At 45.6% G+C, this 26,423-nt stretch overlaps 1 protein-coding gene across 1 annotated transcript in view; it reads left to right on the top strand.

The window, feature by feature from the left end:
• LOC141051778 (complement factor B-like) overlaps positions 1 to 26,423 on the top strand; it is a 118,655-nt gene that overhangs the window by 66,433 nt on the left and 25,799 nt on the right. Inside the window, exons 10-14 of the mRNA XM_073548801.1 lie at positions 5,734 to 5,871; positions 6,182 to 6,285; positions 8,554 to 8,671; positions 16,807 to 16,951; positions 17,322 to 17,401. Coding sequence (XP_073404902.1) covers positions 5,734 to 5,871; positions 6,182 to 6,285; positions 8,554 to 8,671; positions 16,807 to 16,951; positions 17,322 to 17,401 — 585 coding nt within the window. The remainder of the gene's footprint in view (positions 1 to 5,733; positions 5,872 to 6,181; positions 6,286 to 8,553; positions 8,672 to 16,806; positions 16,952 to 17,321; positions 17,402 to 26,423) is intronic.

Consider the following 26,423-nt stretch of genomic DNA (forward strand, 5'->3'; position numbering starts at 1 on the left):
TGATGGTTCTCACACGAGCCGTACGGGCCGGGGTCAGCTTGGCAGAAGTGTTCGTGGTGCACACAGCAGAAGTGGCGTTGGAGACAGGGGTTTCATGACAATGTTGTGGACTGATTTTTCAAGTACCGCTCACACAACTGGTAATACTGCATCGATGGAAAGTGACAGGAGACAGCAGTTGTCAACTATGGTTACAAACTACTTTTCCTCCCATATCGATGTTCTCCCACACAGGTCATTCCCCTTTGACTATTGGGCCGCTAAACTGGACACCTGGCCTGAATTGGCACAATATGCCTTACAGGAGCTCGCTTGCCCAGCTGCAAGTGTGCTATCGGAAAGAGTCTTCAGTGCAGCTGGATCAATCCTGACAGAAAAAAGGACCCGTCTGTCAACCCAAAATGTGGATGATCTAACCTTCCTTAAAATGAACCACGCATGGGTTTCCAAGGATTTTGTCCCACCTTCCCCTGATGACACATAGGGTGACAAAAAAATGGCTTGCTTTGGTCCACCTCTTCCTGGGACTTGACCTATTTCACCTTTTGCATCAGCTGAATGTCCAACATCAACATATGCCACTTTCTAAAACTCCCTAACTGTGCTGCCTCCCCCCCCATGGCCGGGGTCACCACCTAGCGCACGACACCGTGCGAGTGCCGTTGCCCTGGACAGGTGGGTAGGCCGACTCTTGGGCGCGGGCACTGGCACAGGGTCCCTCATAGTGCAATCAAGTGTCTCTGGCGGTGGTGGTGCACACCCGCCGTCAGACACACCGCCGTACTATGAGGGGCCCAGTGCCAGTACCGACGCCCACGAGTGGGCCCCCCTTGCTTGGGCAGGGCCCCAGCATTTGCAATCTTTACCTCTCCCTGCTTCTCCGCTGTGTAGTCTGGGCCGTCAAATCCATACTGGGCCTAACACCGTCTGAGCCTGCCTCCTGATGTATAGACATATATTTTGAATGTGTACGCTATCCATACATGTTATCTGGGGATACGGAACCCTTTCTCACCTTTGTGCAATCACGTGCAATCCATACTGGGCCTAACACCGTCTGAGCCTGCCTCCTGATGTATAGACATATATTTTGATTGTGTACGCTATCCATACATGTTATCTGGGGATACGGTACCCTTTCTCACCTTTGTGCAATCACGTGCAATCCATACTGGGCCTGACACCGTCTGAGCCTGCCTCCTGATGTATAGACATATATTTTGAATGTGTACGCTATCCATACATGTTATCTGGGGATACGGAACCCTTTCTCACCTTTGTGCAATCACGTGCAATCCATACTGGGCCTAACACCGTCTGAGCCTGCCTCCTGATGTATAGACATATATTTTGAATGTGTACGCTATCCATACATGTTATCTGGGGATACGGTACCCTTTCTCACCTTTGTGCAATCACGTGCAATCCATACTGGGCCTAACACCGTCTGAGCCTGCCTCTTGATGTATAGACATATATTTTGAATGTGTACGCTATCCATACATGTTATCTGGGGATACGGAACCCTTTCTCACCTTTGTGCAATCACGTGCAATCCATACTGGGCCTGACACCGTCTGAGCCTGCCTCCTGATGTATAGACATATATTTTGAATGTGTACGCTATCCATACATGTTATCTGGGGATACGGAACCCTTTCTCACCTTTGTGCAATCACGTGCAATCCATACTGGGCCTAACACCGTCTGAGCCTGCCTCCTGATGTATAGACATATATTTTGATTGTGTACGCTATCCATACATGTTATCTGGAGATACGGAACCCTTTCTCACCTTTGTGCAATCACGTGTAATCCATACTGGGCCTGAGAACGGCTGGCGAGCTGTTAAGCAAGCTACAGCACCTGTGGTTTGCACACGTAAGTTTTTCATTTTTTCAGGATTGACGGTTAGGCCTAATTCCGGAACTGTGGTTGACCTGCACTTACTGGGAAATCATCGTTCGCGGGTAATAATTGTAATCACAGATCCCCATCACTAACGTTGTTCATCGGGTTATCTGCACCTGTAAGCGACAAACGCTGGCCTTTTCAGTGTAGCGCACATGCAGCCACGGACATGTAAGGGCATGACACACCAGTTATTGGCCAATCTCATGTGCCAGAGCCTCACGTGTCCCTCTAGTAAGCCGGACTCGGACCGCGGGGCATGACGGAGTCTCGTTCGTTAACGGAATTAAGCTTGCAATGTGTGCATCTGTTCTGTAGCTTGCATGGTTGAGGTTTCCCAGGTGGAGTCGAATTAAACCGTAGGCTCCACTCCTGGTGGTGCCCTTCTGGACATTCCTTTAAGGTTCAGCTTTGCAACCATACTGCCCACGTAAAACAAACACTTTGCCTTCATGAACGCTGTTTGGAGGGTCATGACTCATGGGAATAACGCCGCCCAATCAGTTAACCTGCTAGAGAGATCCTTCGTTGCTCCCAAGCATGACATCACACTCCCTAGGAGGAAGGTAATGCCACTGTGGTGACCGTACTCCTGGGGGCGACACAAGTGCACTGATGCCCAGCCACTGCTCGATGAATCTGCTGGTACATTGACCCAGACCACTACATTCCCCTCGCACGCTACACGGCTTGAATCTGACCCTGATGAAACTCAGGTTACCCTTCCCATATACAGTACCATCTTACACGGTGACAAAGAGGAAGCTGCAGATGAAAGTGCAGGTTCGGCCCACCCGCCATCAGACACACCACCGTACTATCAGGGGCCCTGTGCCAGTGCCGTCGCCAACGAGTGGGCCCCCCTGCTTGCTCAGGATCACAGCACTTGCAAGGTTGAAATACTGTGCAGTGAGATGGAAGATGGGAACGACGAGGAGTCCAGACTAGTACAGGGATTCCCTAGCGAGGAGACTTATTTCATTGTTTTCATTGTTGGGACAGCAATTTTTGGGGAGCACTATACTCTGGAGAATGATAGATGGGGCCCACCATACACTGGAACATTCCAAAGGTGAACACCAGACACTAGAGCAGCATTTACAGGGCCCATTATACACTAGAGCATTAGAAATGGGGCCCATTATGTTTGGAGCATTATTTGGGCCCATAAGACAGTGGAGCTTCATCCATGGGGACCAACATATACTGTAGCATTATGTGGAGCTCATCATATACTGTTTCAAACATTATATGGGACCAATGATTCTGTATGGAGAAATAGATGGGCCTTGTCATGAGCTGTAAAAAGTGAAGTATTTTTCATTGTACTATACCGCTATTTCTCTGCCGTATCGGAGCATGATGAGTTGTGGTATGTGTTAAAGGGGCGCTCTTTCGCCCAGGGCACATGAAAACCTGGAGCCAGCCCTCCCCCCCCCACAACTGTAGCCAAATAACCCCCATTTTTCAGTGCGTTACTTGTATTATGAAGTTAATTAAGGTTGACAAGCTTAAGTAAGAAGAATTGATGCTTTTGGCATTCAAATGGGCACTGTTGGTGTGTTTCCTGTCCTCCTCTCACTGCCGACTTTTATTCCCCATTGACTTACATTGGGTTTCGTGTTTCGGGACGACCCCGACTTTTCCCTATAATCGGAAGATCTTGCTCGACCCGACTTTTGGAAAAGTCGGGTTTCACGAAACGAAACGCGACCCTAAAAAACCAAAAGTCGCTCAACTCTAGTCATTAGCATTTTCCCTTATTGATACACTTGTAGACATACAGGGTAGATATATCTTTCTCAAGATAAAAATTGCAGACTCAATATACACAATTGCTAACTGGTATCTTCCTAATAAGGGCCAGATTCCAGCATGCCGTGCTATCCTAACCTCACTTTCTAATTTCGCAGAAGGTACACTGATTGCAGGTGGAGATTTCAATTTTACAATGAACCCAAAAGGTAGACACTTCTTCTGGGAGGGAAACTGTTTCGGTGAGACAGCTGCGTTCTCTTAAAGGGGTTCTCCATACCCTCCGGCTGACCGATGTTTGGCGGATAATGAATTCTCAGGCGAAGGATTACACATATTATTCTCATATACATAATTCTTATAGCCGCATCAACCTCTTTCTCTTGAGCCACCATGCTTTGTCCTGGCAACCCAAGGCCACAATCGGAGACATTCTGTGGTCGGACCACACGCCGATTTTTCTGTCCTTATCTCTGCCATCTCTGGTCCAACGTTCTTGGACTTGGAGACTGAATGATAACCTTATCAAGGATACTTTATGTGCTTCAGAGCTGAAAGAGTCTATTGACTCCTTTATCCAAATACATGCCTCTGACCAAACTTCAGCTCCCTTGCAATGGGAGACTTTGAAATGCGTTATGAGAGGGATTCTGATAAAGCATGGTTCTAGGTTAAAGAGAGAGAGAGCTCAGAAAGTGGATGAATTATTACAGCAAATTCATTCCCTTGAAATTTCACACAAACAAACTCTATCTGCTTCCACGCTTGCTGACTTGACAAAAAAAAGAAATTAATTAAGAGAAACTGTAGATAAAAAATATTTTCAATACATGGAAAAATCTAAACGTTTTTTCTATGACCTATCGGTCAAGTGCGGGAGACCATTATCCAGACTGCTACATCCACGTGCGTCAGCTAAATTTATTCCGTTTGTTAAAAAACAAAATGGCAGGGATACACACAACCAAAAAGAAATTGTGGATCTCTTTCAGTCTATGAGAATTTATACAACATTAAGAACAAATTCGCAGATATGCCCCCATTAGACCTCTCCTATAAGATAAAAGAATACATTCAGGAAACATCCCTACCTGTGTTGAGTAGTTTAGCTCTGAAAGCTTTAGAGGAGGAGATTTCAATAGAGGAGATCGATTTGGCAATACGGTCCTCTCCGTCGGGTAAATGCCCTGGTCCAGACGGATTCACACTGGCGTTTTATAAAAACTTTAGGGAACAACTCTCTCCAATAATGGCAAAAACTTTCAATGCTATTGATGAAAGTACAGGATTTGTTCCCCAGTCTCTAGAAGCACACATTAGTGTGCTCCCTATGCCAGGTAAAGACCCTTCAATAATTGCCAACTTTAGGCCGATTTCTCTCTTAAACATGGACATTAAATTATTTTCAAAAATCTTAGCTGAGAGGCCAGTCCAGAGCCCCTCACCTAGCCAAAGCAGTTCTCATACTTTGCATGCCGAGGGCCAATAGCCCGAAACACCGTGTCTGCAAATTGAGATTCTGATTAGGCTTTTATCCTAAGTCATATTACAAGATTCGTTAAAGGGTTGATTGTGACTTGTAGGATCGCTACTACCAACAGGTGGCGCTATAGAGTTCAAGTCCGCTTTCTCTCTGAAGAGCCAATTTGCATAATAACATCCCAGTCACCTCTTTCAAGACCATTGATTTCTATACATCATTTTTGCTCCTTCATCTTCTGAAGAGATACATTTATAATTCACCAGCTCTGTAGCTTTCAGAGAATGTCTCCTAATCACTCTGCTGGTTGTTCAGAACTTTGTGCTTATTCAAGTGCCCTGTTTTCTCCATGTGTAAATACAGGGATAACAGTGTAGACTTAGAATAAACTATTGATAGGTGAATTTGTTACAACAGTACTTCTGCTGGGCTTTAAGGTTCTACTTATATTATATTACAGTATTATTTACCAGCACTGTCTCTCAAGGATGCGAGTCCACATTGCAAGAAAGCGGAAGCAAGGAGATTGCATTGTTCCTCAGTATTTTACATTATCCCCGCTTTTATTATTTTTCCCTCATTTATAGATGTTTATGTCTTCGGCCTGGGTAATGACATAAGTGAAGATGAAATCAATGACATTGCTTCCAAGAAAGATAAGGAGAAGCATGTTTTCAGGATGGAAAATGTGCTTCACATGAAGGAGGCCTTTGAAATAATGTTAGGTGAGAACATTTACATGTCTTTCTTTTTAAATGATGTCATTGTTCATGCCTGTTTGAAGATGCAGGAAGCCCGGACAAAATGAGGGAATAGACTTGTAAAATGATAACTGAAACAAGGAAATATATTCATGGCTGTTTTGTAGGTCTAGACTTAAGTGATATGGCCCGGCATGGAAACCTCTGATTAGGTCAAGTGTGGTCAAGAAATCATAGGAGGGATGGTGGCACCACCAACTTTTTTTCCGACAGCTGTCCCTTTCTGCACGGGTTCTATCTTTCATCAATTTTTCTTCTTACACCTTACTTTTAGATGATACAGAAGTTCTTCAGATGTGTGGACTTTCCAAAGAACGACTTCAAGAAGATCAGGGCCTAGAAGAAGTGTTTCCCTGGATAGCTAAAATTACTATCACAGTAAGTCTGTATTTGCTCGGTTCATCACACCATACCTGGAGTATGAAATCCCCAGAGATGCAACAAGAGAAGATGTAGTGTCAGAAAGTCATAGGTGAGGATAATACACATATACACCATCTATATCACAGAAATCCAAGGTTATATTTGCTCTGCATTTAACATCGAAAAAAGAAAACCTATATCTGGTGCTAGTAAGCTGCCAGAAAGCCATCTAGTAAAGTAGTCCTAAAATGAAGTTGCCAGCCATTTGAGATGCCCGTCTTTTCCAACAGAGTGTCAGTGGATTTCCAAAATAGGTTATTATGGACAAAAGGCTGATGAGAGATGTTCTGTTTAAAAAAAATACGATTGCACTTAGACAATTTGTCATTATATAGACTTGTTTTTGTCACCAGTTTCTCTTACAGGGATGTTCTCAAGTTCTATAATTAGTTAGGCAGCATGAAAATAAGCAAATTTGCAATTGAATTGCTTTTTCTATCTGCTGTCACTGTCCTGCAATGAGAAATTTTATCTTTTATAGTGTACAGCTGGTTTCCATGGTGCTCAGAGAGAGTGTGCAGTGGTTACACTGCAGGAGAGGGGTTAACTCTTAACATCCCCATCTGCAAAAATCCTAATCCATGCCCTCATCATCTCCCGCCTTGAATACTGCAACCTCCTGCTCTGTGGCCTCCCCTCTAACACTCTTGCACCCCTCCAATCTATTCTGAACTCCACTGCCCGACTAATCCACCTGTCTCCTCGCTGTTCCCCAGCCTCCCCCCTCTGTCATCAATCCCTGCACTGGCTCCTCATTACCCAAAGACTCCAGTTCAAAACCCTAACCATGACATACAAAGCCATCCACAACCTGTGCCCTCCATACATCTGTGACCTTATCTCCCGATACTTGCCTGCACGCAACTTCCAATCCTCTCAATTTCTTCTTCTCGACTCCCCTCATATCTCCTCTTCCCACAATCGCATAAAAGATTTCTCCCGCGCATCCCCCTACTTTGCATGGAGCTCTCTACCACAACATATCAGACTTTCACCTACCGTGTAAACCTTCAAAAGGAACCTGACCTACCTCTTACGACAAGCCTACAACCTGCAGTAACCACTCATCCATCAAATCACTGCACGACCAGCTTACATGTAAAGCGCCATGGAATAAATGGTGCTATAATAATAATAAATAATAATAATAACATTCCAGTCCAGAGCCCCTCACCTAGTCAAAGCAGTTCTCATACTTTGCATGCCGAGGGCCAATAGCCCGAAACACCGTGTCTGCAAATTGAGATTCTGATTAGGCTTTTATCCTAAGTCATATTACAAGATTCGTTAAAGGGTTGATTGTGACTTGTAGGATCGCTACTACCAACAGGTGGCGCTATAGAGTTCAAGTCCGCTTTCTCTCTGAAGAGCCAATTTGCATAATAACATCCCAGTCACCTCTTTCAAGACCATTGATTTCTATACATCATTTTTGCTCCTTCATCTTCTGAAGAGATACATTTATAATTCACCAGCTCTGTAGCTTTCAGAGAATGTCTCCTAATCACTCTGCTGGTTGTTCAGAACTTTGTGCTTATTCAAGTGCCCTGTTTTCTCCATGTGTAAATACAGGGATAACAGTGTAGACTTAGAATAAACTATTGATAGGTGAATTTGTTACAACAGTACTTCTGCTGGGCTTTAAGGTTCTACTTATATTATATTACAGTATTATTTACCAGCACTGTCTCTCAAGGATGCGAGTCCACGTTGCAAGAAAGCGGAAGCAAGGAGATTGCATTGCTCTTAACTGCTCAAGAGAAAACTTGAAAATGCCTCTTTAACTTCCCGATTTGACAGAAGTGCATGTCTACACCGTACAGCTATCCAATATATTACTTGTTGTGGGTATTGTAGGTATACTCAAAAGGTTGTAGATGAATGCTAATGCACTAATAAATAGTCTTCTAGATATACAGTATCTGTAAACTACCAGAAACCCATATTATTCTATTGCAAAATGGCTGGAGAAATCACTTTGGGGGAGATTTAATAAGAATGTCCAGTTTTAGTGTTATTTTTTTTGGAGAAGGATAAGTCCAACCTATTAAAAGGTGCCCAGCCTTGATAAATTATGGGCATCTTCGGCGTTCAGGCCAAAAACTGAGATATTCTTCAACTATGAGCAAGCATTGATTTGTGTTAAAAATGCACCACTTTATGTGTTTTCTGTCCACTTGCCACCAGACTTTGAGACACTTTCTCTTTTTTTGTTACTTTAAGCGTCCAGGGTCTGAAGAGAAATGTAAAGGATCCATTGTAAGCAAATTGTTTGTGTTGACAGCTGCGCACTGCTTCCACCTAGATGAACTACTCCATACAGTCAATGTCAGAGTTGGAGGTAAGTTCTGTCATCAGTTTTACTGGAGCCCCAGCTGTGGTCTTACTGGGTCGCCCTCCCAGGGCAGTGGGGTACTCGGTACCGGGCCGGTCTCTCAGATGGGAATGTCACAGCAGCGCTGACCCCGTCCGTGGCCCTGGGCGCCCATGCAAAAGGGATTGAGTTGGGAATAAAGTTTATAAGTGATTTGTGACGCCACCTGTGGTGTTCGGCAATGAAGATGTTAAGCCGACGCTGCAGACAGATCCTCTGGGACAGATGGTGTGGTGCAGCAATGATGGTGTAGCCCTCCACAGGCAGGGCTGTAGTGCCAGGGCAGTGTAGCTGAATGTTTAGGAAGAGGGTGCAGTGTTTGGCACAGAGATGTAGCAGTGTTGAAGATGTTGCAGGAAGGAGGCAAGGACACAACAGAGTGAAGTTTCTTTACCTTTACTTGGCAAACGCAGTCCAGGGTCCTGGTTACAGATGGCACAGGAGTAGGCTAACCTGCAAGCAACTCAGTGATCTCTCTATCAGATGGGTTGTGTAGTCTCCTTCCTAGCGCTGGCTTGAGGTACATGCAGTACGTGTTACACTGAAGTTCCTCCTTCTTATCTTCTCTTAGAACTACCTCGTATGGCAGACAGCTGTAGCCCTCTATCTCTCTTGGCTCACCCGTCGCTGTTGTGCCTCCGAGTCTTAGGTGGGAATAGAGCATTTACAGCTTCCTATTCCTCTGGTTTCTGTTGCAGGACCGTCAGTATCCTTACAACCGTGGAGACCAGGCTCCAGATCATGTGCTGTCACTGGGAGGGAGCTCTCTCTCCTTAGCTCGACCTCCAGCTTCTCTCCACACGTCTACACACGTTGCCCTCCTCACACTAACTCCTAATTTCTCCTTCCTGGCCCTCAGAGCGCACTCCTCCCCCTTTCCTGGTTCAGAGCTCCCTCTGTTGGCCTGGAGTGGGAACTGTGTTGCATGAAAATGATTAACTGTCAGAGAGACCCTTCATTGCTTCCAAGCCCGACATCACCCTCCCTGGAGGAAGGCAATGCCACTGTGGCGACCATACTCCTGGGGGCCCCACATTCCCCCCTAGTGCAAGTCAGTACTCCTGGACTGATGAAAAACATGAAAAACATATAACAAGATAAACAATATGAAGGTTACAAGATTTAGAAAAATGAAACATTTACAAAAGCTCCAAAAATAGTCCTATGATGATAAGTCCAAGCATCAATGTCCATGGTCCATTCCTGGGCAAATGGTGAATTATGTACAAAGTTAGGTTTTTGACCACATATAGTCCTGTGGTACAAATGTCCAGTAAAACAAAATGAAACGATTCAAAAAGGTGGGGTTCTTACAGAGTCTCTGTAGGCACAAAACCTAAACGTTACTTATTTACATGTACAGGTTAACATTTACATTATTTGTTACTTAGATACGAAACCTTAGAGGGGGAATACCTTGGGTACTATGGACAGACCTACGTAGCACTGGTGTTGTTGGGGATCTCACTGGTGGTCTGGTGCTAACCACTGGGGTAGTGTGTACTGTACTGGCTACCATACTGGTGGTTCTGCGTAGCACAGGGATACTAGATTTCCTAGGACCGCTTCTACTCACTGTGGGTAAACTGGGTAGAAGCTGTCTGCAAACTCTTAGACTCACCATGGGTATGACAGATTCACCACTGGCAGGGCGAGGGTTCTCTGGCTCCACTGCTGGTATGGCATCTGCTACCTGAACTTCCTGATTTTCAGAGTTCTCTTGAGTCACTTCTTGTACTACCAATTGGGGAAATGTTAACACTGGCACCACTATGGCATCATTTACTTTAGTCCAATTGGCAGGGAATTCTCCAAGTATAGTGCTGACCTTTTCTTCTTCTTCTATGGGTTGGATGTTGTTTTGCTCTTCCATTCTTTCTTTTAACTGGTCAGGGCATAATTTCAAATGATCTCTTGATATTGCTGTTGAGGTTTCTCCTCCATCTTTACTAATAAGGCACACCTTAGTATTGTCAAAGTTTGAGGGAAGAATGGTGTAGGGTTCAGCTTCCCATTGATCATCCAATTTATGCAGTCTTCTTTTCCTCTTGAGGACTTGTTCTCCTGGTGACAAGGGAACTGCAGGTGCATGTTGGTTGTAGTGCCTTTCTTGTTTTTGTCTTGCCTGAGCTAGACTCTACCCCACACACTCTTGTATTCTACGGTACTGTTGTCTTTCTGTATCCCAGTCAGCATCTGGTGATGTTACTTCAGGTGTAAGGACTCCCATGTCCAAATCAATAGGCAGCTTACCAGGCCTCGCTCTCATTAGGTAGGCTGGAGTGCAGTTGGTGGAATTCACAGGAATGTGGTTGTAGAGGTCTACCAGATCTGACAACTTTTCGGGCCACAGATTTCTCTCCTCCAAAGGCAAGGTCTTCAGTAGGTCAATCACCAAACGGTTCATCTTTTCACACATGCCATTGGTCTGTGGATGGTATGGTGTTGTCTGGATTTTCTTACAACCATACAACTTACAGAATTCCTGGAACACTTCTGCCTCAAAAGCTGGACCTTGATCTGTAAGCACTCGCTCAGGATATCCATGTGATCTAAAGAAGTGCTGTTGAAAGGCTCTGGCTGCTGTCCTGGCTGTTTGATCTTTGACAGGCACAACTACCAGGAATCTTGAGTAGTGGTCCACGATGGTAAGAGCATAGATGTAGCCTGAACGGCTTGGGACCAGCTTCACATGGTCTAGGGCGACCAGCTCGAGTGGCTGTTTGGTTATTATTGGCTGTAGAGGAGCTCTCAGGCTGTTTCGATCCTTTCTGCGCAGGTTACATTGTCCACACTCCCGGCACCACTTTTCAATGGCTTTCCTCAAACCAGCCCAGTAGAATCTCTCCCGGAGCAAGGCTTCCAACTTCTTCCATCCGAAGTGTCCAGCTCCATTGTGGTATGCCTCCAAGACCATTGATGCCTCTCTCTTTGGGACTTCCACCTGCCAGACCAGCTCATGAGTGCGGGCATTGATACTCCTCCAACGCAGCTTTCCTTCATAAATGAACAGCCTGCCTCTTTCCTTCCACAACTGCTGGGTTTTTTCCGGAGCCTCCGACTCTGGGCGTGAGTCAGCTTATGACAGTAGCTCCTTCACCATGCGGACTGCGGGGTCACTATCCTGCGCTTCTGCCCCATCATGATGGGGCAATGGATTTAGGGTGACCTCTTTCAAGCCAAACCGCCTGTTTCTCACTCCTTGAGTACGTTGGGCCGCAATTGGCCGGTGGAAGGGAGGTAACTCTATTTCTTCAAGAGCCTCAGGGTCTTCTCCTGCATCTGGCAGATTAGGGATTCTGGACAGCGCATCAGCATTGGCATTCTTGTGCCCTGCTCGGTACTTGACGGTAAACTCATAGTTAGACAGCCGAGCCATCCATCGCTGCTCCAGTGCACCTAGTTTTGCAGTCTCCAAGTGAGTCAATGGGTTGTTATCCGTGAAGATGATAAACTTGGCAGAAGCTAGGTAATGCTTGAATCTTTCAGTCACAGCCCAGACTATGGCGAGGAACTCCAGCTTGAAGGAACTGTAGTTGTCAGGGTTCCTTTCAGTGGGACGAAGCTTCCTGCTGGCGTAGGAGATCACCCTTTCTTTGCCATTCTGTACCTGTGACAGTACTGCTCCAAGTCCCATGTTGCTGGCATTAGTATACAACACAAATGGTTTGTCATAATCTGGGTAGGCCAGAACTTCATCCCCTGTGAGAGCCATCTTCAGTCTGGTGAAGGATCTCTCCAATTCCTCATTCCATTCAAAGGTGGAACTCTTCTGTTTGGCTTTCTTGGACTGCCCCACCAGAAGATTTTGCATAGGGGTGGCTATCTCAGTGAAGCCTTTGATGAACCTTCGGTAGTAGCCTACCAACCCGAGGAATTGACGTACTTCATGGAGGTTGCTGGGCTTCGGCCAGTCCCGGATGACTGTGACTTTGTCCGGATCTGGGGCCACACCTTCTGCACTCACTACATGACCAAGGTACTGTACCTTGGGCTTCAGGAGGTGGCATTTGGAAGGCTTCACCTTCAGGCCAGAGTTGGACAGGGCTTCGAACACCTCCGCCAGGTGCTCCAGATGGTCTTCATAAGTCTTGGAGAAAACAATGTCATCATCAAGGTACAACAGGACTGTCTCATAGTTCTTGTGTCCCAGGCAGCACTCCATCAGCCTTTGAAATGTTCCTGGGGCGGTGCAGAGCCCAAATGGCATATAGTTGAACTCACAGAGACCCATTGGGGTGGTAAATGCTGTTTTCTCCTTGTCTGCCTCTGCCACAGGAACCTGCCAATACCCACTAGTGAGATCCAAGGTGGAAAAGTAGTTAGCAGTTTTAAGTGCAGCTAATGACTCCTCAATCCTAGGTAATGGGTAGGCATCTTTATGTGTAATGCTGTTAATTTTCCTGTAATCAACACACATTCTCATGGTACCATCCTTTTTCTTTACAAAAACTATTGGAGATGCCCAGGGGCTACAACTGTCTCTGATAACCCCAGCTTCCTTCATCTCTCTCAACGTACCTTTAGCACATTGGTATTGTGTTGGGGGTATAGGCCGGTACCTTTCTTTAATGGATGGATGATCTCCAGTGGGGATATGGTGTTGAACCCCTTTTTCCTTCCCAAAATCTAGGGGTTGTTTACTGAATACCCACTCATATTCCTGGGTCACTCTGTAAACCCCATTTTTCTGGTATGAAGGTGTAGAGTCAGTCCCCACCTGCAGTTGCTGGCACCACTCCTCCAGCTGCTTGACAGAGCCATTGTCCTTCACCTGGTCGGATGAGACCAAGGGCTCTGCTGCCTGCATTGCATTGTTACTGACAGTGAGCAGCTTAGCAACTGTGGCATACCGAGGTATTGTGGCCTCCTCCTCCCCACAATTCAAGAGGCGTACAGGTACTCTCCCTTTACGGACATCAGCTACCCCTCTGGCTGTCAGGACAGTGGGCCTGCTTTCAGAGTACACTGGTTCTACCATTGCCTGGTAATCTTTTCCTCTGAGGCCTATGGCTGCCCGACACCAAATCAACATTTCACATCTGGGGGGTATTGCAATGGGGAAAGCATCACTCACTCTGATGCCGCCAATTTCTCCGCCATAGAGTTCTACCTGTTGTCTTTGCATCAGGGCCTTGATCTCCTTCTGCAGGACTCGTTGTTCACTGGAACCAGCAGTCTCAGCCACCTGTTGCAACAAGACAATAACCTCGGAAAGACATTTTTCAATTACATTGGTACCAAGAGTCATCATTGGATTACATTCTCGTCGATCAATATCCACAAATATCAGACCTTGAGATTTTAGCTCTACCCGACCCACTTTAACAGTAATTTCTTTACATCCTACTTGTGGTAAAGACTGACCATTGCTGGCCACTACTGTCAGTTCATCAGTTGGGCCATGGGTAAATTCAGAGTCAGACCAATACCGCTTGTAAAGGATATACGGCATAGTGGTCACCTGAGAGCCAGTGTCCAGCAAAGCGTTCATGGAGATACCGTCAATCACCACTGGAAGGATTGGTCTCCCTCCAACATACTTGGCTCGCCAGTTCTTTGGGCCTTGTGATCCTACTCCTGGGGGTTGGCCCTCTGCCCCAGGGGTTGCTCATTTAAATAACAAAATCTTGCGATGTGGCCTGCCTTGTGGCAGTGACGACAGATGGGACGTCCGTCCTGGTCATAGTGATCGTTGTTCCTTCCTCGGAGTGGCGGGATCCTCTTCTTCTTTAGCCAAGGGACATCCTCTGGACTGGAGGTGAGCTGGATCTTTTCCTTGGAGGATACCTGCAGGGACTGCACGATTTTAGCAAGTGCAGCCATACCTTTGGTCAACTCCTGGACCTGAAGACGCAGTTCTGCAGATGGATCTTTGTCCAGAGTCTGTGCATCAGCCTCCACAGGGATGGAAGGGAAAGATGTTGCTTCTTGGTGGTAGGTGATCGCTGGGCGCCTAGGGGGCGCTGGACGGTTGACAGTTGGTTCCTGCAGCACCCGGATAGCCCTGTCCTTGAAATCAGCAAAGTCCAGATCAGGGTTTTGTAGGGCTATGATACGCAGCTGGGCTCTGTGGGTACTGGATAGGAGTCCCTCAATGAATTGCTCCTTCAGCAGTCCGTCTCCATCTTTCACGCTGTCTGGGTCAATCTGCTTGACGGCTCACAGCGCCTCCTGCAGGTTAAGAGCATAGTCTCTTATATTGTCCTGCGCCTTCTGCTTACATCCAAAGAACCTCATCTTGATTTCAGCTGCAGTAAGGGTGTCAAAGGTGCTTCTCAGCTTGGCCAGAATCTTTTTAACAGTCTCTTTGTCAGTGTCTTGCCAGGCTTTTACTTCTCTCTGTGCTGCACCTGTTAGCTGCCCAATTAGGATATTCACTTTCTGGCTTTCAGATAGAGGATACACCTCATACAAACTGCACAGTCTCTCTTTGAATTCACTCACGGTATGTGACTCCCCTGAGTACTGCGGTAGCCAGGCAGCTCCAGGTATGTAGGGCATAGACAGCGGCATTATGGGGACCGCTGTGGTGGGCGCTGTTTCTTGTGGTGCCCTGGAGGCAACACTGGCTGCTGGATTCAGCGGCGCTATCGGAGCCGCAGGCGCGTTGGACCCTGCATCTTGCGGCGCTGGGAGGTTAGCGGGAGCGTCCGCCGCTGCATTGGCGTTGTCCTCAGACATTTTCTCTCCCCCTAGTTAATGTGGGCCAGGACGCGGGGTTGCGCAGGCTTACCGGATGCCGCTCCTCGGCTGGATCAGGGGACACCGGAACTGCAGGCCTCAGCTTCTCACTTCCCGCGCGCTCTTCTCCTTTCCCATTTCTCGGCTGGCTCCGCCCACGAAGATCTGCCCCTTCTTATCAGTGGGATAATGGCGGCAATGGCACCAATTTCGCACACAGTTTATAGCACCAAACACAGTCTCTGGCACACAGGACCCGGGGATACCGGGCTTCGTAATCCTGTTTGTGACGCCAAAATGGGTCGCCCTCCCAGGGCTGTGGGGTACGCGATACCGGGCTGGTCTCTCAGATGGGAATGTCACAGCAGCGGTGACCCGGTCCGTGGCCCTGGGCGCCCATGCAAATGGTGTTGAGTTGGGAATAAAGTTTATAAGTGATTCATGAAGCCACCTGTGGTGTTCGGCAATGAAGATGTTAAGCTGACGCTGCAGACAGATCCTCTGGGACAGATGGTGTGGTGCAGCAATGATGGTGTAGCCCTCCACAGGCAAGGCTGTAGTCCCCGGGCAGTGTAGCTGAATGTTTAGGAAGAGTGTGCAGTGTTTGGCACAGAGATGTAGCAGTGTTGAAGATGTAGCAGGAAGGAGGCAAGGACACAACAGAGTGCAGTTTCTTTACGTTTACTTGGCAAACGCAGTCCAGGGTATTGGTTACAGATGGCACAGGAGCAGGCTAGCCTGGAAGCAACTCAGGGATCTCTCTATCAGATGGGTTGTGTAGTCTCCTTCCTAGCGCTGGCTTGAGGTACATGCAGTACGTGTAACACTGAAGTTCCTCCTTCTTATCTTCTCTTAGAACTACCTCGTATGGCAGACAGCTGTAGCCCTCTATCTCTCTTGGCTCACCCGTCGCTGTTGTGCCTCCGAGTCTTAGGTGGGAATAGAGCATTTACAGCTTCCTATTCCTCTGGTTTCTGTTGCAGGACCTTCAGTATCCATACAACCGTGGAGACCAGGCTTCAGATCATGCGCTGTCACTGGGAGGAAGCTCTCTCTCCTTAGCTCGACCTCCAGCTTCTCTCCACACATCTACACACGTTGCCCTCCTCACACTAACTCCTAATTTCCCCTTCCTGGCCCTCAGAGCGCACTCCTCCCCCTTTCCTGGTTCAGAGCTCACTCTGTTGGCCTGGAGTGGGAACTGTGTTGCATGAAAATGATTAACTGTCAGATAGACCCTTCATTGCTTCCAAGCCTGACATCACCCTCCCTGGAGGAAGGTAATGCCACTGTGGCGACCATACTCCCGGGGGCGCCACACTGCCACAACCTCCAACTTGTCCTCTAGCACATGAGCACCTCAGAGCCGATTCTACAAATGTGAGGACTACCTATGTTTTTGCTTTCATCTATTGTAGATAAGGTCTACAGAGTGAAGGAACTCCACCGTCATAGTGACTACAACCCAACTGGCAAAAATGACAAGGGCGTGGAGAAATCCTATGATTATGATATGGCTCTCGTTGAACTGGATAGGAAACTTGAGTTTTCCAGTAAAATCAGGTAATTAAGTGAAGATTTATTTTGACAACTTGGTTATATTCAATATGGACCTGTCAAGCGATGGTGACATGATCACCACATCTTGAGGCACCATGAGTAGTCATGTTGTAGGGCACCGGAACTGGAATTACCTTTTGGGCGCTGTGGTTATGTTTGTAATGTGTACAATGTTATGTTGATGTTGAGGTTATTTGATAGAAATGAGAAAAAATAAAAGATTGACAGGACCCACATCCAGCAGCCACTTTGGTAGTCCATGACCACAGGAACAAGAATTTAAATTTTCTTGTTGGATCAGGAGTTTATTCAGAGACAGTGGAACTGAATCTTTAATTTAGACTGCAAGAATAACGCTTCGCTCTTCCCGCAGACCTATCTGTCTTCCATGTACAACGGGGGCGACCTGGGCTTTAAAGCAGAGAGGGAAATCTGTAACGTGCAGCGACCATGGTGAGTGTCAGAGGGAAGAACTTATGATGGGTTTGTGAACTGCTAATGCTAACTGCAAACTTAATTTGTGTTTTATTTATATTTCTATTATTTTCTGACTAATTTAAGAATATAATAATAATTAACAAGGGGCCTTATGAAAATAGCCATAATGATAGGTACTGTAGATGGATTAAAGTGCACCAGTCAAACTCTGACACCCAACAGAGTAAAAGAAAATAGCAATATCAAAGATCACGGCCAGGGGGGTCATAACTAAATTGTTGTCTTTTTATCACAAGCAGCCCCTTGCTGCCCCCTATTGTCCAGACAATTACGTAATTGACTGACGATTAACGGAGAAGGTTGCAGCTGTTTCCAATAAGGCCAGTTATTGGGAAACTAAGAGTGGCATATACACCTCTGATTCCCATGTATGGAATATGTGTATACAGTGGGTATGGAAAGTGTTCAGACCCCTTTAAATTTTTCACTCTTTGTTTCATTGCAGCCATTTGGTAAATTCGAAAAAGTTCATTTTTTTTCTCATTAATGTACACTCTGCACCCCATCTTGACTGAAAAAAACAAATGTAGAAATTTTTGCAAATTTATTAAAAAAGAAAAACTGAAATATCACATGGTCATAAGTATTCAGACCCTTTGCTCAGTATTGAGTAGAAGCACCCTTTTGAGCTAGTACAGTCATGAGTCTTCTTGGGAATGATGCAACAACTTTTTCACACCTGGATTTGGGGATCCCCTGCCATTCTTCCTTGCAGATCCTCTCCAGTTCCATCAGGTTGGATGGTGAACGTTGGTGGACAGACATTTTCAGGTCTCTCCAGAGATGCTCAATTGGGTTTAGGTCAGGGCTCTGGCTGGGCCAGTCAAGAATGGTCAATGGTCACTCCTTTGTTGTTTTAGCTGAGTGCTTAGGGTCATTATCTTGTTGGAAGGTGAACCTTTGGCCAAGACTGAGGTCCAGAGCACTCTGGAAGAGGTTTTCATCCAGGATATCTCTGTACTTGGCTGCATTCATGTTTTATTCAATTGCAACCAGTCATTAAGTCCTTCCAGCAGCTGAACCCCCCCCATAGCATCATGCTGCTACCAACATGTTTCACTGTTGGGATTGTGCAGCGCCCCCTAGGGCCAGGGTTACACGGGATGATTTTAGGGAATAAAGATGGTGTTAATTCGTGATGCCACCCGTGGTGTTCAACAAGGAAGGTGATGGCCGACACTGCAAAAGAGAACACTGGGGCTGTTGGTGATGCAGCAGAGTTGGTACAGCTCTCCACGGGTAGAGCTAGGCCCCAGGGCAGTTATAAGTGTTAGAGATGATGATGGTGGTTGTAGTCGTGGTGGAAGGCAGGTGACGCTGTAAGTAAGTCAGAGGATCCAGTATAGTGCAGTCTTCACACTTTTACTCACAATTCTTCCAGTTACAATCCCGAGCCGGGGTGATGTGTCCTCCGGGTCAGTGATCCAGCCAGCTCTCAGGTAATTTTGGGTACACTGTGTCAGAACCCCCTTCAGATGTTCCTTCCCTGGCCGTCTCACTGCGCTGGCTCCCTTCTCTCCTGCCCTGCACCTTCACACACAATGTCCCAAGCCAGCAGCCCTGGATCCTGTCGGGCGACGTGCTCTAGGTCCCCTTGATCCTATCCGGCTGCCTTTTCAGCGAATGTGTTGGATGTGGTTGCAGCACATGCAGATACTGCAACCTCCGGTTAGCTAGCTGTGTCCTTAGTTTCTCTACTAGTCTGGTGCCGGTCCCCTACTGTGACCTGGTCCCTCCACGCGACTATGGTCGGCGTGGATACAGGCCCCATGAGTGGATTCCTCACTACCAGTGCCCCTAGGACCCCTTCCTCCTCTCTTCCACTGCAGCTGATCTTTCTGTTCTTCTGTCTTTCCTCTTTCTTTCTACTGTCATCTGGTCTAGGGACAAGCTCCTGTCAGCTCCAATCTCCAGCACTCACTCCTCTGTCACATCCTTCATCTCCCCCTGCTGCTTTCTCCACCCACACCCCCTGTCTAGTCCCTCCCTGGCCTGGAGAGTTCTGGTGTTGGACACAAGTATCTGGGTTCTGTGTAGTGTGGAATACCACACCTCTGGATGAGGTGCAGTACCTCTGTGGTGACTGAACCCTCAGGGGTGCCACAGTTGTATTGGGCAGATGATGAGCAATGCCTGGTTTTCTCCACACATACCGTTTAGAATTATCACCAAAAAGTTCTATCTTCATCTCATCAGACCAGAGAATCTTATTTTTCATAGTCTGGGAGTCCTTCATGTGTGTTTTTTAGCAACCTCTATGCAGGCTTTCATGTGTCTGGCACTGAGGAGAGGCTTTCATAGGGCCACTCTGCCATAAAGGCCTGACTGGTGGAGGGCTGCAGTGATAGTTGACTTTGTGGAACTTTCTCTCATCTCCCTACTGCATCTGTAGAGATCAGCCACAGTGATCTTGGGGTTCTTCTTTACCTCTCTCACCAAGGCTCTTCTCCCACGATTGATCAGTTTGACTGGACGGCCAGGTCTAGGAAGACTTCTGTTGGTCCCAAACCTCTTCCATTTAAGGATTATGGAAACCTCTGTGCTCTTAGGAACCTTGAGTACTGCAGAAATTCTTTTGTAACCTTGGTCAGATCTGTGCCTTGCCACAATTCTGTTTCTGAGCTCCTTGGTCTGACATGCACTGTGAGCTGTGAGGTCTTATATAGACAGGTGTGTGCTTTTACAAATCAAGTCCTATCAGTTTAATTAAGCACAGCTGCACTCCAGTGAAGGAGTAGAACCATCTCAAGGAGGATTGCAAGGAAATGCAGTGGACGTGGTGTACATGGACTTTTCAAAAGCTTTTGATACGGTGCAACACAAAAGGTTGATACATAAAATGAGAACAATGGGGATAGGGGAAAATATGTGTAGGTGGGTTAAGAGCTGGCTCAGGGATAGGAAACAAAGGGTGGTTATTAATGGAGCACACTCGGACTGGGTCACGGTTAGCAGTGGGGTACCACAGGGGTCAGTTTTGGGCCCGCTTCTTTTTAACATATTTATTAATGACCTTGTAGGGGGCATAGAGAGTAGAATTTCAATATTTGCAGATGACACTAAACTCTGCAGGGTAATCAATACAGAGGAGGACAATTTTATATTACAGGAGGATTTATGTAAACTAGAAGCTTGGGCTGATAAATGGCAAATGAGCTTTAATGGGGATAAATGTAAGGTCATGCACTTGGGTAGAACGAACAAGATGTATAATTATGTGCTTAATTGTAAAACACTGGGCAAAACAGTCACTGAAAAAGACCTGGGTGTATGGGTGGACGACAAACTCACATTTAGCGGCCAGTGTCAGGCAGCTGCTGCAAAGGCAAATAAAATAATGGGATGCATTAAAAGAGGCATAGATGCTCATGAGGAGAACATAATTTTACCTCTATATAAGTGATTAGTGCGACCACACTTAGAATACTGTGTACAGTTCTGGTCTCCGGTGTATAAGAAAGACATTGCTGAACTGGAGCGGGTGCAGAGAAGAGCGACCAAGGTTATTAGGGAACTAGGGGGTCTGCAATACTAAGACAGGTTATTACACTTGGGGTTATTTAGTTTGGAGAATCGAAGGCTTAGGGGTGATCTTATTAAAATGTATAAATATATGCGGGGACAATACCAAGACCTTTCTAATGATCTTTTTACTCTTAGACCTGTGACGGGGACAAGGGGGCATCCTCTACGTCTGGAGGAAAGAAGGTTTAAGCATACTCACAGACGCGGATTCTTTACTGTAAGAGCAGTGAGACTATGGAACTCTCTGCCATATGATGTTGTAATGAGTGATTCCCTACTAAAATTTAAGAAGGGACTGGATGCCTTTCTTGAAAAGTATAATATTACAGGGTATAAACACTAGTTTCCTTAATATTGTGTTGATCCAGGGAGCTAGTCTGATTGCCGTATGTGGAGTCGGGAAGGAATTTTTTTCCCCAATGTGAAGCTTACTGTTTGCCACATGGGGTTTTTTTTGCCTTCCTCTGGATCAACATGTTAGGGCAAGTTAGGATAGGATATGGGTTGAACTAGATGGACTTAAAGTCTCCCTTCAACCTTAATTAATAACTATGAAATGGACAGCATGTGACTTATATATGAGTGTCTGAGCAAAGGGTCTGAATACTTATGACCATGTCATATTTCAGTTTTATTTTTTTAATAAATTTGCAAAAATTTCTACATTTCTGTATTTTTTTCAGTCAAGATGGAGTGCAGAGTGTACATTAATGAGAAGAAAAATGAACTTTTTTGAACTTACCAAATGGCCGCAATGAAACGGAGTGAAAAATTTAAAGAGGTCTGAATTATTTCCATACCTACTGTATACTCTTGATAACCCAAGAACTACTCGCTGCTACCACCAGTCATTTTTATACAGGCTGACTGGAGGCCAGGTTTTTGGAGGCATATGTGTTGTGAGTTCATTTTCCCCTTCACCATTGAGGTCTGATGAACTCCCTCTTCTGGTGAAGGAAGGTAGTGAGGCTGATTACAAAGCACCTGAGCAGAATGATGATGACTGGGTGACTGGAATTGCTGACTGGATATAAGGCAGCCGACACCCTTCTGCCTTGCGGGTGATTTCTCTGAGGGATTCTAGGAGACCAGTCTGATTCCTGCTCCTCAACAGCTAAGTTTTCTGCTCTGTTTTTTGCATTTGAGTTTTGGTTTTGTTTTGCCTTGTTTTCTGGATTTCTGCCTTCCCCTGCTGGGTGAGCTGAATTCCTTTTTGCTCTGTCTTCAGAAAATACCTGAGTACTGATATAGTCTTTTTGAAGCCTAGCGTCTTCAGGGCTTTTTTCCCTATCAGTCTGTTGGCTCTTGTTTTTGAGAGGGTTTTGGCGGATTGCAGACAGCAGCTTTTCTATTCTGTCATATTTAGTTAGCTTGGGCCCCATCATTTGCTCAGCCTATCTTTCTATCTGTGTGAGTGTTTTTTCATCTTGCTTCACCGTCATTATATGTTGGGGGCTGCCTATTGCTTTGGGGTCTGCTCTGGGGCAGTTTAGATTTCCCTTTCTGTCTTTAGGCTATGTAGTTCTCTGGCTGTGATCGAGGGGTCTAGGGCACCATAGGAACCCCCCACGGCTACTGCTAGTTGTTGCTAGGTTCAGGGGTCTGCAATCCGATAGCTGCCAACTTCTCTGGTTTTCTGGACTTAGCTAGTATTTCTGTTTTGGCCTCCTACGGTGACTCTTTCATAACACATATGGCTTTGGTGGTACGGTTTACAGAACAAAAGGAAAAGAACTATTAAATTTTACATTTATACCAGAACGAAAGGCCGTGTTTATAAAAAATATACAAAAGATTTTAGAAAGAGGACAAAAAAATACAGCATAGATCGTGATAGGTACGCAGGGAAACGCAGGACACATGCCGCAGTAGGCGGAGCATGGGCGGAGCTTCACAGAGGAAAAAGGAGGAAGTAGGCTGCCACCCACAGCGCTCCAGAACGCTAGTGTGAAACTAGCCTAAGAGACTTAGAATGTAAGCTCTTTTTCTTACTGCAATTCCCTGGGAGAGAGGAGGGAGGGCATTGAATGCCACCTTACTAGTGTAACTTTATGGATTTTAATGTTTTCTATGACATGCAATAAAAATAAAAAAGATCGGCACATGTAGGTCCATTTAATATTCAACATCTATGTGAATACATTTCCATTGTCCATATTGTGGTGGTGCAGAAATCTCATTAGGATAATGTTGCCATTAGCTGAATTGTGATTTCAAAAACGATGCGAAAGATCTGAAAGATATGTGTACGTTACATACATAAAATAAGCAGTCTTCCTGGTTTTGTTTTATACTGTTACAATTGGCTCTACAAATGTTTTTTTAATTTGTGCAAACCATAGATTTTTTTTGCAAAGTGTGGAATTTTTTGGCTGTGCCATCTTATGTTATTTTACGTTATTCATGTTTATTGTGTTCTATATTACTTGTCTACTGGCATTGACAAATATATTGTATTTGTCTGTCATTTTGTTTTAATCTTTTCACTATTTTCATACTTTTCCTTGAGGGCCCATGATAATTTTATTAGTATCATTTATGTGATGTTCCATCTAAGTTATGCTTTTATGGTTTCCATAGATTAGATTATTATTTCCATTCTGTGTATAATTGACTTGCATTTGCTCTGCTGCCACCTGCTGGTCTTTTTTCTGTATGGCAGCTTGCAGCTAATTAATCCTCATGCATGCCTTCCACTTCCGATTCAAAGTTCACGTCTTCTCTTCCTCCTTTCAGCCATTGTTAGATTCACTTTCTCCTGGGAGAGACATGCTTCTACCGAGCTGTGAAAGTCATCAGTCTTTTGACCACACACTTCGTTGCTCACACCTTGTTTTTAACACTGCATTTCTGGAGAACTTATTGTATTGCCAATCATTCGCTGTATGTCCAGATTTCCAATTAAACAAGTCTGGACTGTACAATTCCTGGTGTGCATCATCTCTCCAGACGCTGAGCATCATATTGGCCCTGTCTGCCCTGCATTGAGGAAATGGAAGGTAGGAATCTCTCCCAGTCCCAATCAACTATACCTCCATTCACCTCATGTGGGGACAGAACAGTCAAAAGACTGCCATGAAGCCCTGTAAAATCAACCTTATATCCCAACCCATCTGCCTGCTCTCCTACTGCAGTGTTATGAGTGGGTCACTGAGGAGGATGGCAGGAACAGGCTAAGCCACCAGAAGACCAGAGAGGTTGGTAACTAAGCGGATTGCAGACCCCTGATCCTATCCACACAACTAGCAGTAGCCGTGGAGCATTCCTACGATGCCCTAGACGCTTCGTCACAGCCGGAGGACTAACTAAGCCTAAAGAAAGAAAGATGAAATCTAAACTGCCCCAGAGCAGATCCCCAAAGGAATAGACAGCCCCCAAACATATATTGTCGGTGAGACAAGACGAGACACAAACACAGGCAGAGAACAGACTGAGCAAACGGTGGGGCCCAAGCTGTCTAGACAGGACAGGACAGAAAAGATACTGTCTGCAATCACGCACAAAACCCTGAAAAAGTCCAACATTTCTGATATATAAAAAAAACCAAAAAAACTTGAGGTCACACGACCTCACCCCCACTAGATCAGCACTCTGGTATAAACTGGCAGCAAAGCAAAAAGATACTAACAATACAGGGGACTGAACAAGCTGCAAGATATGAAGCAGGGCCCAGCGCTTCCCCCAGCAGGGAGCACACTGAACCCTAGCAGCAAAACAGAAAGCAAAAAAAAGACACAACCAGATTAGATGCAAAGGATTAGCAAAATAATCACTTAGCTGAACCATGCAGATCAGGCAGGGGACAAAAGAGCTCGAAATGCACACAGAGGAAATCACCAGCAACCTCCAAGAGCAGCCAGCTCAATTATATACTCCAAGCCAGTAATCCCAAGTTCCCAATTATTGTCGTCAGGTGGGGAACTTCCATCCACCTGGCCAGCTCCACTACTCTCAGTAACCACCAGAGGGAGCTACGGCTCAGAACTTCGAGCAAGGGAATTCACAACACTGCAGCCCTGCTCTTCTAAGAAACTGCAGCATCATCCCAGACCGCATTGTGCATAGAGACTCTCTGTATATTATACAACATCACTGCAGATTGTCGGACTGCAAAACCCCACAATTCTCCAAAAGCACCTTGGGAATCTTGTCAGGACGTCTTAACTAAGCTGCACTGCAATTTCAAGCCTTCAATTCAAAGGTTCAGTTTCTTAAAGAGACAGTGCACCTTAACTCAAAATGGCCAAAAAAGACCCTTCACAGTCTCCCACTGCTGAAACAGAGCAAATACAACCTGATACTGCCCATTATGAAGAGCGGAAAACAGAGCCATCTTCACAAACAGACCAAGACTCACGACCAGTACGCTCCCTTAGGCCAACGTTAAAGGTCCTCGAGAACTACCGTTCCACGAAAGATGAGTTCAATGACAACCTGGACGACCTGTAGGAACGAGTCACCTCCCTCATGTCAAGCATCCAACGCCACAAAAATGATGCAACGAGTCTACAGGACACTATAAAACGGCTAGACAAGGCCCACAAAAGATACAAGAGACTGTCCCCAAGGTACGTTGCCTTCCTAAAAGACTGTAATATTGATGAAGCCTCATCAGAATTAAGCAAAGTAGATTCCTCCTTCCAGCCATTGTTAGTTTCACTTTCTCCTGGGAGAGACATGCTTCTACTGAGCTGTGAAAGGCATCAGTCTTTTGACCACACACTTCGTTGCTCACACCTTGTTGTTAACACTGCATTTCTGGAGAACTTATTGTATTGCCAATCATTCGCTGTATGTCCAGATTTCCAGTCAAACAAGTCTGGACTGTACAATTCCTGGTGTACATCATGTCTACGGACGCTGAGCATCATATTGGTCCTGTCTGCCCTGCATTGAGGAAACGGAAGGTAGGAATCTCTCCCAGCCCCATTCAACTATACCTCCATTCGCCTCATGTGGGGACAGAACAATTTATACATTTTAATATATCTGTATTTTTTGTAATTTGTATTATGATTATGAACAGGTTACTGGGAAGCAACAATGCAGATAATGATGATGCAGAAGTAGTTAACTAAAGCTATTTATTTTCCTAATACAGATTGAAAGTTTAACAATAGAAGCAGATAGTTATTTGGGTGCACAGTGGCATGTAAAAGTTTGGGAACCCCTGGTTAAAATTACTGTTATTGTGAACAGTTAAGCAAGTTGAAGAGAAAAATGACCTCTATGAAGGCTACAGTTAAAGATGACATATTTCCTTTGCATTTTTGGCAAAAAAAAGTTTATTTTTTACATTTTAAAAATTAGAATAAGGGAAATGAGCTGATGCAAAAGTTTGCGCACCCTTGGAGATTTGTGTGCTCACGTAACTTTAACCAAGATTTCAAACCTTAATTAGACTGATAGGGTTATGGCTTGTTCACTATCATCATTAGGAAAGGCCAAGTTT

The sequence above is a fragment of the Dendrobates tinctorius genome, unplaced genomic scaffold, assembly GCF_039654945.1.
Source record: "Dendrobates tinctorius isolate UK_male_01 unplaced genomic scaffold, ASM3965494v1 ptg000158l, whole genome shotgun sequence".
Classification (NCBI taxonomy): domain Eukaryota; kingdom Metazoa; phylum Chordata; class Amphibia; order Anura; family Dendrobatidae; genus Dendrobates; species Dendrobates tinctorius.